This window comes from Melopsittacus undulatus, chromosome 4 (genome assembly GCF_012275295.1).
Source record: "Melopsittacus undulatus isolate bMelUnd1 chromosome 4, bMelUnd1.mat.Z, whole genome shotgun sequence".
Classification (NCBI taxonomy): Eukaryota; Metazoa; Chordata; class Aves; order Psittaciformes; family Psittaculidae; genus Melopsittacus; species Melopsittacus undulatus.
Window position 1 is genome coordinate 35,286,334 of NC_047530.1, and position 17,382 is coordinate 35,303,715.

The 17,382-nt window shown below is 40.1% G+C and overlaps 1 protein-coding gene across 3 annotated transcripts in view; it reads left to right on the forward strand.

Moving 5' to 3' along the window:
• Window positions 1-17,382, forward strand: part of POMT2 (protein O-mannosyltransferase 2) — a 29,389-nt gene that overhangs the window by 5,885 nt on the left and 6,122 nt on the right. Inside the window, exons 6-19 of one of the 3 annotated variants that reach the window (XR_004549546.1) lie at window positions 65-224; window positions 2,629-2,735; window positions 3,706-3,788; window positions 4,777-4,886; window positions 6,865-6,931; window positions 7,798-7,870; window positions 9,513-9,591; window positions 10,417-10,568; window positions 12,261-12,352; window positions 13,442-13,518; window positions 14,669-14,740; window positions 14,950-15,009; window positions 15,216-15,321; window positions 17,013-17,143. Coding sequence is in view for 2 of the 3 variants with exons in the window: in XM_034061696.1 (XP_033917587.1) it covers window positions 65-224; window positions 2,629-2,735; window positions 3,706-3,788; window positions 4,777-4,886; window positions 6,865-6,931; window positions 7,798-7,870; window positions 9,513-9,591; window positions 10,417-10,568; window positions 12,261-12,352; window positions 13,442-13,518; window positions 14,669-14,740; window positions 14,950-15,009; window positions 15,216-15,321; window positions 17,003-17,143 (1,379 nt within the window). In the remaining variant the exon portion in view is untranslated. Of the gene's footprint in view, window positions 1-64; window positions 225-2,628; window positions 2,736-3,705; window positions 3,789-4,776; window positions 4,887-6,864; window positions 6,932-7,797; window positions 7,871-9,512; window positions 9,592-10,416; window positions 10,569-12,260; window positions 12,353-13,441; window positions 13,519-14,668; window positions 14,741-14,949; window positions 15,010-15,215; window positions 15,322-17,002; window positions 17,144-17,382 lie in introns of all 3 variants that reach the window. The other 2 variants (XM_034061696.1, XM_034061697.1) reach the window with 2 other exon arrangements.

A 17,382-nucleotide genomic window follows, 5' to 3' on the forward strand; every position in this document is an offset into this window, starting at 1 on the left:
CTGATTGCAGATGCCCATACATGTAGTCATCAGTTATTCAGTGACTGTTCTATCTGTTCTGCAGGCCATTTTCTGCCTCCTGGTGGTTCTGGATGAGTCTCACTGGTGTGAACCTTGCTGGAGCGATGGGGGTAAAGTTTGTGGGCCTTTTTGTAGTCCTCTTGGTTGGCCTGAACACAATGCATGACCTATGGGACTTGCTGGGGAATCTCAGCCTGTCACTGGTGAGTGTCAAAACCTTTTCTTTATGTTAAGGGTTTCTTTGTTTTGTTTGCTTTATCATTCCCCTAGTCTTTGACAGCACTGTCAAACAGCAGTACTCTGTACAAACAGGGTCATCTGAGGTGGGCGATGCTAATTAAAGATGAAGGTTATAATGGAAAAACTATTGCCATACATTTGAAAAAAGCCCAAACCAAACAAATGAAAAATACCACCCTGAACATGCTTTAGTGGAATATAATGTCAGAAGAGCACAACAAAAAGGTGATATTTTTTTTTTCCCAAGATAAAGTATTTCCTTTCCAGTTGGATGAATTTTATTTCAGTCTAGGCTAGAAATGCTCATTGGGAATGGCTGTACAATGGCCCAAAGCAAGATGTTGTCCAGCACAGTTACCTGACCTTCTGAGGAGTACGTGCTACCTGGCAGACAGCCATGTCATGCAGCACTGAGTTTGCATAAGCAGTGCGAGCTCTGGCTTTGCCTCATGAGAGTGTGGGGGCATAGGCCATATAGCAGTAATGTGCTATGGTCTGTCATCAGTCATAGGAATGCTCTGTAACTTGCATTCTCCATAGCCAGTCCTGAGGATGAAAGCAGCTATAGCCTGCTTGATTTCACACACATGTAATTCTTATAAGCTGTAAGAAATTTGCTAGTGTGTTTGAGTGCCCTATTCTTATATTGCGTTTTATACTTTGGGACTGTGAAATCTGCTGTTTGGAGAAATACCTTTATGTTCCATTTGCTGTCTTGCAACCAGCAGGAAAATAAATTCTCCAAGCACATATTTTAAAAGATGTTCAGTTCTCCTCTTGTCTCAGCCTTTTCTGAAGCTTAAATTCTATTTCTTTCACTTATATTTTTTGTCCTGTTTGTCTCGTAAACACTGGGGATACTGGGGGACTATTCCCACTGTGTGATTTGTTTTCTCTGATTAATGTGAATCAATATGGGCTGCAAAGATGCAGTATTCCAGCTCTGGAAATGCACTTCTTGAGCAAAGTCGGTTAATTACATTTGAAATGGAACAAATCCATCATGTCTAAGCTTTCTGCCAGCAGACAGCTGCACAGTGATTTCATTTGTGCTGCTGGCAACAAAGGCAGCAAGCCTCTGAGTGTTAGAATATGTAAAGAAATTTACTCCAGAAGGTAGATGCTTTCTGAATAACTATTTGGCAACCTTGGTGCTTGAGGAGAGGAAGAGAGGGGGAAAAAAAGTGATGAAAAACCCCTGAAAGCCTGAATAACTTATCTCTGCATTTGTTAGGAAACTACTCATGATTATTTACATGCAATGTTTTGGGGACTAATTTGGTTTCTAGAAATCTCAATTTATCTTGGTCCACTGTTTTGTTTTGCTCTATGTTTTCAGTTGCATTTTCTTTTTTGATTTTGCATTAAAGTCTGTAGTTAAAGAAAAACTTTTCACAAAGATTGAAACATATTGTGGTCCTTTTGCACAGGGAACTGGAGATTAGTTCATGTGCCTCTCCTCTGCATAAATTTGGTTAAGTACCATCAATCATTATTTTGCCAAGTGCTCAGTGGTTATTAAGTTCTGCTGAAGTACTTGAGCTGAGAAGCTGTTTATTTTGTTGACTTCAGTGAGTTCTTAGTTTTGTAATGTGTTTAGCTTTTTTCCCATTACTTCTGAAATCTTTGGATCTAGTATTAAGGGGTGGCAAATGGTTAGCTTAATGATAGTATGGTAGGTAACATATAAAAAATATGGAGGATAGCAAATACATAATCTGCTTTGAAGCTGCATATGGGCATGTAGCAAAAATTTTTTGCGATGTAACTGTTTTCTTCTCCCACAGCTATTTATTATCCAGCCTGTATTTTACAGTATTTACTCTACTACCAGCATGGTTAGCAGGATGTAAATATGTAATTGTTTCTTTGGCATTTGTGTACAAACCACCTTTCCAAGTGATTTAAATAAAATACTCTGCTTTCATGTTGGGGCAGGTGAAACACAGGTTTTGCTGCTGACTTTTCTGTAACTTCTGGCTGAGCAACATCAGTGTGAAGATGTGTATGGTGATAAACAAATTAAGGTCCTTGTTGTCAATGGGAGGTATGGGAGCTGCCCAACCTCCTTTGCCAAAGTTAGGGATGGTCAGCACTTCGGAAAGTTAAACGCTGCTGTTACCTTTTTTTGTCTTCTTCCCAAGATCCTGAAATTTCAAGGCACCACACCTTCAGCTTCTGAGGATGTATAGCAAGGTCTGCCTAAGCTTTTACCTCTTTCTAGGCCTTTTTGAGGTAATTCTGCAATCTGCTGTGCTTGCTTGCATGGCAGACTCCAGCTATAGGACCACTATTAGAGTCCTGTGAAATAAGGAGTGGAGTTGTTTCTACAGCTGCACTGTTTGATCCAGGTTGTGTTTGTTACAGGTCATGTTTGGGAAGCATTTACTGGCTCGTGTACTCTGCCTCATCCTGCTCCCGCTTGCCCTCTACACGGCTATGTTTGCTGTTCATTTTACAGTGTTAAATAAAAGGTATTTCACGATGTTTTCTCCAGAAGAACAATCTCTTGTCTTTGCTTCGAGTTAAATGCTATTCATTATGGAGTTCTCTGCTTTCAGTGTCAGAATGGTTTCTGTTTAATTCCCTACTCAAACTCCTGCATTGTTCTTGCAGAAAGGCTCTGGCCAAGCTGGCAGTGAAACTGAATTTGAGCTTGAGACTTTCTGAAATGCCAAGCACGAATTCTAACCAAACTCTCTGTCTCCTTCTTTTCCTCCTCTCTTTCTTGGACCTGAAAATGTCTCAACTCCATTATTATTTTTTTTTAATTTATTTTTTTTTCTGTTTTGTAATTAAAAAAAATAAAACAACATTGCTGCATTCCTGAAAAATGCTTTGGTTGTGATTAAAAAAGTAAGTCTGAGTGTGCCCAAAGGGAGGAAGGGAGGACTCTTCTCTGAATGCTTGCAACCAGGGGATTCTTTTTGTGTGGGAAGAGCACAACAGCTAGTAAAATGGCCAATGTTTTTCCATATGCTATCATCAAGAGATGAGGTGAATAAGTGTTTAACCATAAAAAAGGATTATAAAAATAAATCTGTTGGCTTTCAGTTTAAGTCAACTGGTCTACCACTAACCTTTTAGCAGAAATGAGACCTAAGGAGCCACAGAGAGAGGCTTTGTTACATCTAAGCTGATAGTGGGTCAGTTTATTTGTCATAACACCTCCAAAGATAATTGGCAGTGCTTTGTGCAGGGTCAGTGTGTATATTTTTGTGACCTCAAGTCTTTGCAGCTTTGGGCAATTTCCTGCAAGACAGTGTCTGCCATGATTCACAGTATTTGAGGCGTGTGCATTTAAGGGAGCTGCAGTCATTCTTCTCCTGATGTCATATCTGGTTTTATTGTTTTCCTTCTGTAAAAACAATTTGTTAATACATGACAGAACTTTGTATTTCTGTTTTCAGGCTGAATTGTTACATTCTTTCCTCTCTTTTGCAGTGGTCCTGGGGATGGTTTCTTCAGTTCAGCATTTCAGTCCCAGCTGATTGGGAACAATCTTCATAATATGTCTGTTCCAGAGCGTGAGTATCTGAAAGAAGAAACCACTGAATGTTGTCAGCGTATGGGGGTTTTAAATAAAACCAGCATCTCCTGTGACTCAGTGCAGGACAGTGCAGATGCCTTCCTGGTCAGATCCATGCAGCTCTTCTGTGCAGTTTTATTTATCAACAGAAAAGAAAAAGGCTGAAAAGAGCAGTGTTTAGTGCATAGTCACTGCCTGTTTCATCTTACTCCTAGAGGGAAAGATGCCATTTTAAAGGATTTGAATTTTGTGTGCATGCATTTTGTTAGTTTTTGGCTTTTATGTTGCTTGAGACAACAAAAAGATTTGTCCTGTTCATCTTAGGTTTGTAGGTGGTCAGATGTAGGATTTGTTTCCAAATATGTGTTAATGGAAAGATGAAAATTCTCTACTCCTTTATGACACAGCATGCTCCTGGTTCAGCAGTGTTGTATTCAGCATGCATATGAATTTAGGGGAAGGATGGCTCTGTGGTTGTTATCTGATCCTCAGGTTGGCTAGGCACTATTGAACAAACTTTAATATGGTTTAGCTTTCTGATTACTTCAGCTTTTCTCAGGCTGTTTGCTGCTCCAGAGCTGCTAGTGGGAGAGCATTCTCCAACACTATTCTCTCACTTGTGCTGGGAGGCTATGTAGGAAGGTGTTTTAAGCTAGGGTATCAGCTCTGCTATCTGATAGCTGAGCTTGCCTCCCTTCCCTCTTGTGTTGCATGCAAAAGAAGTAGAGCTTGTTTATTAAAACTAGGTGGGAGAATTTTAAATGTTTCAGCCAAATGTTATGTAACGGTTTTACTGAATTGTGGTTGAGAATGGAAGATAAGCTTGCAATGAGCTGTGTGGAGTAAGTGTCAAACAGGAAACAGGCTTTCATCAAAACAACACAGGAGAATGCATGCCTAATCGGAGCACTGCAGACTAGCTGGGGAAGATATTTATAGGAGAGATGCCTTATGCCTTTTTTCTTTCTTTCTTCCTTCCCGTGTAGACTTGGCATATGGATCTATGGTCACGATGAAGAACCTCCGAATGGCAGGGGGATACCTTCACTCCCACTGGCACCTCTACCCAGAGGGCATTGGGGCTCGCCAGCAGCAGGTTAGTGTGCTGCGGTAGCATTGCCTCTTGACTACAATCACTGTAGTCAGTGGTTGCAGCTCCCTTCCACTGCACATATCGTTCAGGGTTGTTGTGACAGGACCTATGTATTTACTCAGCATCTTGTACCCTCTCAGTGTCACAGCTGTGCACTTGACTTGGAAGTCTAAGTAAAAAAGATTCTTGAAGAGAGCCTATCACATTGCACTGGAGAGGTGACTTAAAGTAGCGAGGCTTTGTTGTCATAGCAAGATCACCTTCCTTAGGTGGAGGCTGAGAGGACTTAAAAATAATTCTCCATACTGAAAGTGCTGTTGCTACCTCAAAGAAGGCCGTAAAACTTATGTTTAAAACAGAATAAGTTTATCAGGTTTCAATGCTGTGTTTTAAAAACAACAGTACTGCTGTATGTACTTTCACTCCTGCCACTGGCCTCTGTGATCTTACATGAATTACTCTCCTTTTGTGCCGTGCTTTCTTCATCCATTGACAAAGAATCTGTAAGGCTTTACTCTTTAAATTAGAGCTTCTGATTAAATGATTAAGCAGTAAATCAAAGTAAAAATCAGAAATCATATAACTATTGCTAATTAAATAATACAAATTTTATATTAATTTCTTATTTTTGTCTATCTCCATCAAACTTCACGAATCTTTGCAGTTTCTGCAGCTTTCCCAAGATATATTTTGCAGTTTGCATGTTAGTGTCTGAAAATTGTTCTGAGCTCCTTGAAAGAAAGTTGCTAGAGGAACGCAAAGGTTTGTTTTAACTCCCTTCAGTCACTGTGATGAGAAAGAAGTTTCCAGAAATTAAAACTTTGTCTCAATATTCTTTTCTTGCTGTCCTTCCCAAACAAAAGTTCTAATACTCTCATGTGACATTGATGTTTATTACCATAGATGGAGATGTCATACCAAAACTAGCTCAAAGATAGAATTCAAATGCAGAGCATGCTTTATGATACTAAAAGCAGGGAATGGGGTATTTGAAGAGGATGCTGATGGGAGTTTCCTGGAGGGTAAGTGAGAAAGGGTGGAGATTTTCTCACCTGTGCCATGGAGGCAGGACAACAGAAGGGAGCTGCGAGAGTCTGGAGTTCATAACTTAGAGGAGATTTAGGGAGTAAAATATGGACACTGTAATAAAACTGCCTCCTCCTTTCTCTCCTTTCCTGATGATAAAACCTCAAGGTATGGGGTTCCACCTCTAGTTCTCCCGTTTTCCCCACCCTCAGACACGTGTGTATGTTCTGTGTCTCACTGGGCCATTTGCTTCCACCTCGGTGTGGGACTCAGGTCTGGGCCTAGGGTCTCCCAGAACAGGTCTTGTTGCTGCTGGAAAAGGAGAGTGAGCAAGGTGAGCACAGTTCCTCATGCTTCTCAGGAAGGCTGCCCTTGGGAGCAGCATCCTGGGGCCAGATGGCCCATGGTAGCAGTAAGAGCAGTTACTCTGTGTGAGGCTGAGTGGGTCAGTAAGGATAAGCTGGGTAGTATGTGTGGCTTTAACAGCTGTTCCCAAATTCCTTCTTGCCTTGCCTGTATCTTTTGGCAGAAGTATTATGGTTGTCACAGGCAGCCTGTTGTCTTACATCTCTGCCAGTGACGGCTGTCTGCAAAGTCAGTGCTGTTTCTGTTGTCTGGTTCTGGTACTGGTTAGTGACTCTTCAGAAAGTTCAGGTTTGGATATCCTGTTGTAGAAGGAGCCTCTGAAGCAGTATGAGAGGAGGTCAAGCTATACGGTTAGAGGCCGATACTTGTGATGCATGTGAACCACCATTAAGCATAAGGGGCTATACACTGAGTAAAAGGTATGATCTGGGTTAAGGACCGGCCTTTCTAGAGGGCACTGTCATAAAAGTAATGCCAGGCTTTCTATGTTATTGGTGCATTTATTTGGGACTTCAGTTTGCTGTGAGTGTGTGTTTGCCATCACCACCTTTTTTCTTGTTTGGTAAAATAATACATCATGTGCTTTCAGGTCACTGCCTACTTACATAAAGATTTGAATAACCTCTGGATTGTAAAGAAACATCATTCAGACACAGGTAACAAATGCCAGTGAAGTGCCTTTTATAACTGTTGCTTCAGGTTTCACTTAAATATTCAGAGTTCCCTCCAGGGCAAAGTATTGTTCATGGATCTGAGGAGCAGAGGAGAAAGAACAAAGGAAATCTGGTTCCATCTTGACAGATGCTGGTTTTGTCTATTGAGTTTTGTGCAGCTGAAGTAAATAAGATTTTCTTAGCTGAAGGTTGCATTGACAACTTTTCAGCTAGGTAAGGCTGCAAATAACAGAGGAAATTATTCTGAACTTAGTTAATATTTTATGGAATTTGTTATTGTGGCTGTGGGTCTTAGAGAATTTGGGTGCTAGTGCATTCTGATACATTATGTTCAACTGATTTGCATGAATGCTTGCTTGGGGCAAGATAATATTAGTGAATGTGAAGATCTATGGTTTGCACATATCTGTTGTTTTAGAGTATCATATAGTATAGCTGAGGCGTGTTTAGTCTAGCAGAGTTCCTTTTCTTTACCTGCAGCATGTGCATATAAAAACAAGAACTGTCTAAACAATAAAAAATGCAGATAACTTAGATATAACATAATCATAATCAGTGTTGCAAGAGTAATTTTATAGTTCATGGAATATATATGTATATACATATGTATTTTTTTTGATGCTATACTGACCAGGCATCTCCTTTAAGGGCAGTATGTGCTTCCTGGGGCCATGTTCTTTGGAGCAGCATTATTTAAACTAGAGCAGTGGTTTACACCAGGCTGACAGAGTCGACACAGATTTGTTTGCCTTATATTGTCTACCTGGGGCATGAGAATTCCCAAGAAGCTTTTTAAGACGCTGATATGTTTGTCAGTGCATTGATATGATAAGGTTGCCTTCCTTCAGCAGATCTGTCAGACCCCTCGATCCCTGTGGAGTTTGTGAGGCATGGAGATATTATTCGTCTGGAACATAAAGAGTAAGGATGATTTCTGGGATTCAAGGATATTGCATGATTGAACACAATTGGTGGGAGACTTTTTCTGCTGGAGACTACATTGTTACTAGGCCAGCACAAGCAGGCTGTGTGGCAGAGGTGTCTGTCTTTCCACATTTCCAGTGTTTGGTTTGTGGAGTTTTTCTTCAGTGGTTTATGTTTTGAAAGGTGTCTGTCAAGTGGAAAACTTTCATCAGAACCACACAACTTCATTAAAAATACCTTCCTGAGCAGAAAAGGGATTTGTTCAGCTGTGTGAGGTACCATATTAAGGGTAACTCTTCTGCAAAGAAGCCATTTCAAAACCCTTATTGTTTTGCTTGTCTCCCCTCTCTGAGTTTTCTAGGCAAATAGAGCTGTTTTTTTTTTCAGCATACTGTAAGTATCCTGTCCTATGGGTATAGGCAGTATCCAGTGAAACACTTGGAACAAAAGTGTTGGCTGGTGTCTTCCCTCTCTGTAGCATAGAATCACAGAATCAACTAGGTTGGAAAAGACCTTTAAGATCATCAGCTAGGGAGTTCTTGAGAGGAAGCAGTGTAACCCTGGTGACTTGGTATTTAATCTTAATCTAGTCTAATGTCACTGAGCCACAATACTCTGTGCTGTTGCAGCTTTGATTTCTTAATGGGAGGTCTAAGCTTCTGAGCCTGGAAATACCGTATTGGGTATTGTGTGCTCACAAATCACTGCTTAGGTTTCCCAAATGATTTTAAGAGTTAAAAAAAAAAAAGTCTTGGAATTTTGGAGTATACTATCAAGTAGATGATAATGAATGTGGTAAAATCTTGATTAGGCAATACTGGTTACTTCCTGTTCACGTCTCCAGATTGGAAGGTGGGATTGTGGTGCTGCGGAAAAGATCCGGCAGATAGCGCTCGTCCCCTTGTGTGTGAGCCTCCTCCAGCATGGGCAGAGGGTGTCTGTGCCCATGAGGCCGGGCTGGATACTGCTGCACTCGTGATGATGGGGATCCACTGTTCGAGTGGTTTTATTAAGGACTGACCAGGGTATGGTCAGGTCTTTCTGGCTGCCTCACTTAGCGGTCCTGGTTAGGATGGGAGGCTGTTTGCCTGCATCATGTACAGCTGATGCTAATGCGGGCCATTGATTCCCCCCCTCAGTAGATCTGTGCCTGACTAAGTCATAAAATCTTTCCTCTCAAAAGTAAAATCCATAATCAAGAGAGGTCAGGGTCTGGCTTTGCTTCTTGCGAGAAGTCCCACTTTTACTCTTCATTTAAAAAAACCCACCAAAAACCCAAACAAAAGAAACAACCCACGCCAAAAACAAAACTCCCAAAACCTAGCAATGGCTTTTCCACTCAAAGGTAGTGGATTATTGCTTGAGGGTTGGATTTATTCATGCTGTCCTCCTTCTTGAGGACAGCCCAGTGTGGCATAAGCTCAGAGTTGTATGGTGGGAAGCAGCAGTTTCACTTTGTGTCCCCCATTGCTGTTAAGGCTGCATCCTGCCCTGCCCTCGGCTGGAATTTGGTGGTCAAAGAAGTGCCGACAGCTCTCTGAATGGCTCAAACCAGACTTCTTGTCACAAACTGACTGAGATGTAAAAGCGAAACAGTTTTTTAATTGTAAAAGCGAAACAACTTTTAATTTTGTTTCAGAACTTCTAGAAATCTTCACAGTCACCAGCATGAGGCTCCCCTAACAAGGAAGCATTTTCAGGTCACTGCCTATGGAATAGTAAGTGAATGGCAAAACAAAACAAAAGCTTCTTTTTGGGGAGAGTTCATACCAAGCCAAGCTGTTTTATTCTGTGTCTTTTAGTTTGTTAGCTAAGGTGATAATGTACATTAATATAATTATGTCATGTATATTAATGATAGTGTACCCTACTGGAGAAAAAACTGATTCAGTATGAAATAACTTCTCATATTTAAGGCCTATGTAATGTGATCACAGACAAGAACATAATTTAAGCATTTACTGCGGGTTGAGCTTTGGCAGTATTCAACTCCTGAAATGCCAAACTGAGCAACCTTGAAGTTGCTCTGACAAGTATTATTTTATGTATTTGGCCTTGTCACATAGACAAGTGCCTTTTTTTTGACAGAATGATGACAGAATTTTGAATCACAAAAATGAAATCTGCTTTGAGGGCTGAATTTCTAACTGCAAGAGGTTGTTGCCTGAACGCCTTTTGTGAGGCTGCCAAGTTAGCCCTGTTTAAAATGTAACTTTGAGCCACAGTCAAGGATGAATTGGAAGCAAAAATATTTAAGGTTGGCAAGATAAAGATGTATTTGTGAGTGGTTGCTCATGTCCAGAATCATCTCTTCCTGATGGAGAATCTCTTCTGTGAAGTCTGAGCAAGGGTAGCCTGGGCTCCTTTGTTTAGCTTTGCCACCTTAAGAGTTTTAGCAGTTCCTGTTTGCAGGGTTTCAATCACATGTCTTTTAGTTGTTTTTGGTGTTGGGTTTGTTTTTGGGGTTTTTCTTTGGTGGGTTTTTTTTTTTTTGGTGGGGTTTGTTTTGTTTTTTTTTCTCCTATGGCATTTTTGCATGATAGAATGGAACAGGAGACTCCAATGATTTTTGGCGGATTGAAGTGGTAGGCAGAAAGGCTGAGAAGCTCATCAGAGTACTACGGAGTCAAGTCCGGCTAATCCATGTGGCCACAGGATGTATATTGGGCTCTTCTGGAAAGATTCTGCCAAAATGGTAAACAGTTTGTAATCTCCCACCACCCCTGCAAGGCCTTGAGCTGACATGTTCCTTTGCTCAATAGTACTTTTAAACTAAGTAATAACCGTATTTCCTAATTTTTTTTGTCTTTAAAACAATAAAAAAGTAACTAGCAGGTACTAAAAATATAACCAGAGAAGGTCTGAGTTAGGGTTATGCAGTCTGTTACAGTGGAAGGTACAGAGCTCTGAAAAATAATGTCCCTTATAAGAGATCCAAGAATAGCATGGGAGTAGATCTTGTAATCTCATAAATCCAGGAGGGGATGACAGATGTGTTCGAGGCCCATTTTATCCTTGGGGTTCACAAAAATTGCTGGAAACTGGGGCAATTCATGCTGTTCCATACCAGAATCTTACAAATTTCTTTTTATTGATATTCATTTATTTTGTGGTTGGAAGAGTTTCTGCCATTTTTGCATGCAGCATCTGAAGCAGGGGCAGCAGTAACAAGCTGATACAAGCAGGGGTCAGGATTTAGTATGTCCTTGAATTATATATTTTCATCATTAAAATGAAGTATATGCAAAGACATCCAGACTAATGCCAAGCAAGCTGGTGTATCTGCAAAACTGTACTGTGTGGGGTGGTAACACAGGTCCTAAAGCAGCAGGCTGTGCTGTCATGTTGCTTCTGTTTCCAGAGCAGCCTCCATTACTGCTAGCTTAGGTTTCCCTTCACTGTGCTATGGTAAAATGGGCTTCTAAGGAGTCCTGTGGATGCTGAATCACAGTGAGCGTGGGCAGATACCTCTGGTGACTGCCTGGTCAGGAATGCAAGTGCCATTTAGGCTTTACCAGTAACACTGGGCTCATGGGTAAATAATGTGATTGCTTGGGGTTTTTTTAAATAAATGGCTATTTCTGTCAACAGTATTCAAAAATGTGGGGATTTTTTCCCCCTAACACAGTTACCCTGTGAATGGAAGTTATTGCCACAAAATACTGATGACATTAAAAGCTGAGGGGGAAAAGTACTTGCTAACTGCAAAGAAGGCTGGGTATAATGGATTTTTATATATTTTTTAGGAATTTAAAGGGTAGTAATAGCTGTCCTTCAGAGAATTAAATGGTGATTAATGAATGGAATTAATTAAGTAATGGAGTTAAGTCTGCTAAGTGGTGATTGGTAGAAAATTCCTTATTAAGCTGTTACATTACTGTGGTATTTGATGCACTTTCTCCCAAAGTTTTCTATGTGACCTGCTAGAAATAGGGTTACAGACTAAATGAACAGTTGGTGGGATCCTCTAAAGTCATTCTTTTGTTTCTGTGATACAGTTGCTGTAGGCATGGATTGACTTAACGATGGTCTCTTTCTTCTGGAGAGACTGTAAGGATTGGCTTGATATAGTTTGTAGTTGTCAATGTGCATCATCTTCAAAAATCGCACTAGTTATATATGGACTTAGGTTTTGGTTTTAGTTTAGGTGGCCAAAGTTAGTAATGTGGTTCACATATTTGGTAGCATTTTGATGCTGGCTGCCTTGCAAGTCTGGTTTGCTTTCTACATAGTGCTTAGATCATGTAAGAATGTAGCTGCTGGGGTTGAGTGGTACGGTAGGTGTTGTGGGAAAGTATAAATGTAAATGGGGAAAAAATCAGACATGAGCTGGAAGTACAGAATGATCATTTGTGGGATGGTGGCTAACACTTTTGCTGTTCCTCAGGGGCTGGGAACAATTGGAAGTCACTTGCACGCCATACTTGAAGGAGACTCCCAATTCTCTCTGGAACTTTGAAGATCATATTAACCCTAAGTGTAAGTCATTTTTTTCCTTTTAATTTGAGAGTGTGTCTTGGCTTGTTGTTAGAGAAAGGGATGAGCTATCAGATGGCAAGAACTGGCATTCACTGTTGGAATTTGCATTTCTTTCCCGAATCAGGCATGATCTTGCTGAACTTGGGCCATTTGTTCAGAGATGCATAGCTTTTTTCCACTTGACTGTTTGTACTCTAAGCTGGTGATAATGCTTTAAATGTAGTGGAAGCATAAAGACTTAAAAGATTTTGAGGTCTTCATGGGTAAAAAAAGTGTGACATTTTATGGGCACTGCAGTAGAGGCTGTTATTAACATAACATTAACATATTGTTAACATAATTGATTGGGAATTATTGTGATCAATATGAAAATGTCATACATACTTTGATTTTTTTTTTTTTTTAAAGCTGAGATCCACCTTGTTCTGTCCTTCCCTCTCTTACTGGGGGCATGCTAAATAATGACTTTGCAGTACCATCAAGAAATGAATAGAAGTGTGACAGAGAACCAAGTTTGCCAGTAATGACAGATGGGCCTTGCAGCCTCATCCAGGAGTTAAATGTGTCACAGCCTCATTTGGCCTGAATAATTTGGTACAATTTTCATCCCATGAATTACAGATGACTTGGGCTGAGTTATTAAAAAACTAATGTTCTTCAACCTTTCAGCATGACCATATGCAAACCAAAGGAGAGAAATCCTGGGCTGTTGACTTGGTAGAATTTTCTCTTTTGAATGCATTTTACATTCCCATACTCATGGCTCATTTACAGATAAACAGCAGCTTATGAACAATATGTCTCTAATTTCAGCTAGAAATACAAATCTGTTCATTTCATGGACTGTTATCTATTTTTCTTGCTTCTGAAAGTAAAGGAAATCTAGGAGTACATCGGTTGTGAAATTCACTGGGGGATACTTTTGACTGCAAGCCTCTGTGTTTAGAATATGAATGAATTGCGCAGGGAATTAAAAAAGGTGCTAGAAGCAGATTTGTCACAGGAGGAGAGAGTTCAGTTTATTATGAAAGAGGCAAATAAAAGTAAACCATACAGATTTCTAATCTATTTTTATCTCTTTTTCTGAAGTGCCCAATATCAGCCTGGATGTTTTGAAGCCCTCTTTTGCAGAAATTCTGCTAGAATCCCATATGGTTATGATCCAGGTAGGCTATCATTAATTCTAGATAATTAATTTTCTCCTTCTGTATCTTTCATCAGGAAGAAATAGCATTTTCTGAGATATCTGGGTGACAGCTGCAGGTTAGGGCAGAATTTACATGCCCCAGCAGCCTACATGTAGTTATGCTTAGAAAAAGGGATGGTCTTTCAGCTAAATCTTCCAAAAATTTGGAAGCCTTGGGCTTGTTGCCTGGCTGTGCTGTTGGTATGATCTAGCTGCTGCCTATTTATGTAATCCCTCCACTGCTGAAATTCAGTTCTGTAAAGGAGAGTTTGAAATTTTCCTTAAGGTTTTAATGTTAAATTAATATTTGTGAGGCAGGAGGATATTCCTGTGGTCAGTTAGAAAAATGAGCTAAACAGGAGAATAATAAATGTTTGGATTGAAAATTGAAAATCTGTAGTTTTTTTTTTTAAGTTCATCAAGGTGCTGTCTTTTCTGGTTTCCTCTTTCCTGTTTATCCCTGAGTATTAAAAAAAAAAAAAGCTGGATTTAATATTTTCGAAGTGAACTGCTGTTGCACTCTTTCTCTATGATTGTTCTTTGTTCCCTTGGCCACAGCCCTTCTGCTTCCAGCTCTCTATCCTTTATTTGAAAAATGAGAAGTTACTATTTTGAGAAAGCAGTTTAGGGTTTTATTTGCTACTGTTTGTAAAGCTCTTTTCAGATTCCTAAGAGAAAGAAGGTAGTCAAGCAAATTATTATTAATGCTTAATATTTCCATGGCAACCAGTGATAATGCTGTCTCAGGTAAGGAAGCACCTGCATCAGTTTCCATGGAGATAATCTTTCTGAGGCCTTTTTTTCAGAGTAGAGGGAAACCTATCGAAATAGTCTCTTAATGAACAAAGGTCTTGCTTACGCAACATGTGTCCTCAGTGACAGAAACGCTGAAGAAGATAAATGAGAGAATGCTTCCTCTAATGGTACCCAAAGAACATTTTCACTTGCACAGTAATATTAAAACATTCATTGTGCTCATTGTGGCCATCTCTGGAAGGTGATGTGTTTTTGCAGTCAGAAGCCTTTACTCAGGAAGAGTATTCATATATGTTTGTGTACCCAGGCATTTCTGGGCAGGCTTTGCAGCATAATTGCCTCCTCATCTGAATTTTATCTTGACTTACCCGTAGGGAAATACTGCCCTCAAACCAAAGGACAATGAAGTTACATCCAAACCTTGGCACTGGCCCATCAACTACCAGGTATATTGATCAATCTACTTTTCTTTATGTGCTTTTGCTGTGCTGCTTGAAGCACAGCATCTCTTAATTTTGTGGAAGATGTCAGCTTTGTTTTGTAGCATCTGACCTGCATAGGTGGGAATTTGAATTTGTCTCACTTTTGACACTGTGTGAAATACAAACTGAACTGATGAAACCCCATTTTATTCCCTTTTGATCTGTTTCCTCAGGGCCTGCGTTTTTCTGGTGTAAATGAGACTGATTATCGGGTTTATTTGCTGGGAAACCCGGTAAGTTGGAGTGGGAGGTTCCAAGCCAATTTCTTCATCAAATTTTAGCTTAGTCTTTCTTCTGCCAGTGACAGTGATTCACTTCCTCCTCCTCATTTTGGACTGTTTCTCTTGTTGTACTCTTATGCTTCCATGTAGCTTTTAATTTCCTCTCACACGCACATGTCCAGCCTAAAGTCTCAAATCTTTCCTTTTTCCCTATGTAGGTGATTTGGTGGCTAAACCTCGTCACTATTGGACTGTATCTTCTGATAACAGTTTCCACTGCAGTGGCTCTGAAGAGAGGTGTCCAGCTGACGTCTGAACACAAAGGTGAGGTCAGTCTTCTTACCCTGCCTACACTATAGAATCTTTATTATAACATCCTTGTTTCCTGATATGGAAAACCTCATATTGCTATTAAAAATCTTTTTTTTTCTAATTATTTATACTGTATTAAAACTTTGGGGTTTGAATGAAATACACTCCAGGCAGCTGTATGTACAAAACACTAAGCTATGTAGTGCTTTGAAAGTGCAGCACTGAATTATGTGACTTTGAACAAAGGGTTTTATACAAGAAATAATCACTCTGAACAAATCTCTCTTCTTGCATGGCCGACTCTTCCTGACAAGTTTATAAAGTTCCTAAACCTGTAAGACTTTATCAGAAATCCTCAAGTCAGCAAGGACCTTGAAACACCTCCTTAGACAAAGAGAAAAGCTCTGGAAGAAATGCATAGGCAGGTTATGTGATCAGTGGCTCCTCAAAAGTCTTATCACTCCTTTGCCAGAGATTTCAGAGCAGGAATGGGTATAAAATGGCATCTTAAAGCGATCCAGAGATAAAAGTCCCAATAGGCTTTTGCTACCTTGTTTGCTTGCATGAGACAAGGGCTTGGATTAGTCATTAGCTCACATACCAGCTCTGCTTTGCAGGTGATCACCCATCCTACCATGGGAGTTGCTTATGAACTGCTGAGGAGCTAAAGTGCTGGCCACAATTGCTGTCAGTTACATTGATTACTGAAGCTCAGAAGTGACCAGATGTGTATCTGTTAGACTATATTTGATCTGGACATATCAGTAGGGAAAGGTCAGGGAAACTTTCCTGATACAGATATCTACTGGTCCCATGGGTTTTAGCCTGTGCTGCTTTGCAGGCTTCCAAGGTGTTTTTTCTAGTAGAGATATTTACCCCACATATGTTACTGGTAATAGGCTTCCTTTTCATAAATGCCTTTTACAGGCACCTTAAAAGTGTGTGGGTAGCAGGTGTGTGTCAAGGATGAGAAGCCAGAGCTTGGGTTATTAAGCAATATCCACAAGGAAAAGGGCTTCATATCTCAAACAGGTTAATAGTGAACAGGACAGATCTTAAAAAAAAATACTGGAAAGAGCTGTCTGTATTGGCTGTAAGAGAGACAGACCAATTGGATCAGTGCCCTGCTCTCAAGCTCTGGATGTGCTCTGTACTACTTTGCTATGCATGGTGTTTTGAAATAAGAAACATTTCCTGATACTTATGCAAAACAGATGACAAATGCAAGATATGAATTTATTATTATAATGATTCTTTACTGCATTCAATGCCAACATCACAGAGCTTTTCACAAACCATAGTAAGTCATACTTTGACCATTCCAGTTTAGATCAGTGGCTGCTTCTCTCACTTTTTTGTAGGAATTCTAAGCCACGAAACTATTCAATTATAAAATAAGGTATTGGCTAAGCTGCACACAGGCACTAGAAGTCTCAGTCCCTTCCCCAGGCTCTGAAAGTGAGGCAACATCTCTTTCCAGGAAAGGCTAGCAAAGTGATCATCTGGATGGCTTGTATTTCATTGCAGAAAGAATAAGAAACACTAGAAACTGGCATGACCTGATTAGTCTGATGTATGTCCTGAGGAACTGCAGGTTTGGTCTTAACATAGAGTTTACTTAATCTGATAAGGTTTGCAAATAGGAACTGTCACTGAGGTTTTCTCTGCTGAATTCTGTTTATTTGTGTTCCAGAACTGTCCAGAGTTGTGCTGCGTGGTGGAGGGCAGATCATGCTGGGCTGGCTCCTTCATTACCTCCCTTTTTTTATGATGGGACGAGTTCTCTACTTTCACCACTACTTCCCTGCTATGCTTTTTTCCAGCATGTTGACAGGTAAATACTAGAGTGTGGGAGAAGACAAGGCAGAAAAACGGGTCAAATCCTGTTAAATGGGATGTTTTCATACTAAGCATTCTTTTTTATATATATAGGTTTTCTTCTTGCTTATGTGAAGCTCTTGAAAACACTGACTAATTCAAAATGTTTTTCACAAAGCAGCTTGCAGTGCCGAATTGTCTTGGTTTTTTGTTACTACCCTGAAGAGGCAGTCATATCTAGTGCTTAGGGCATTT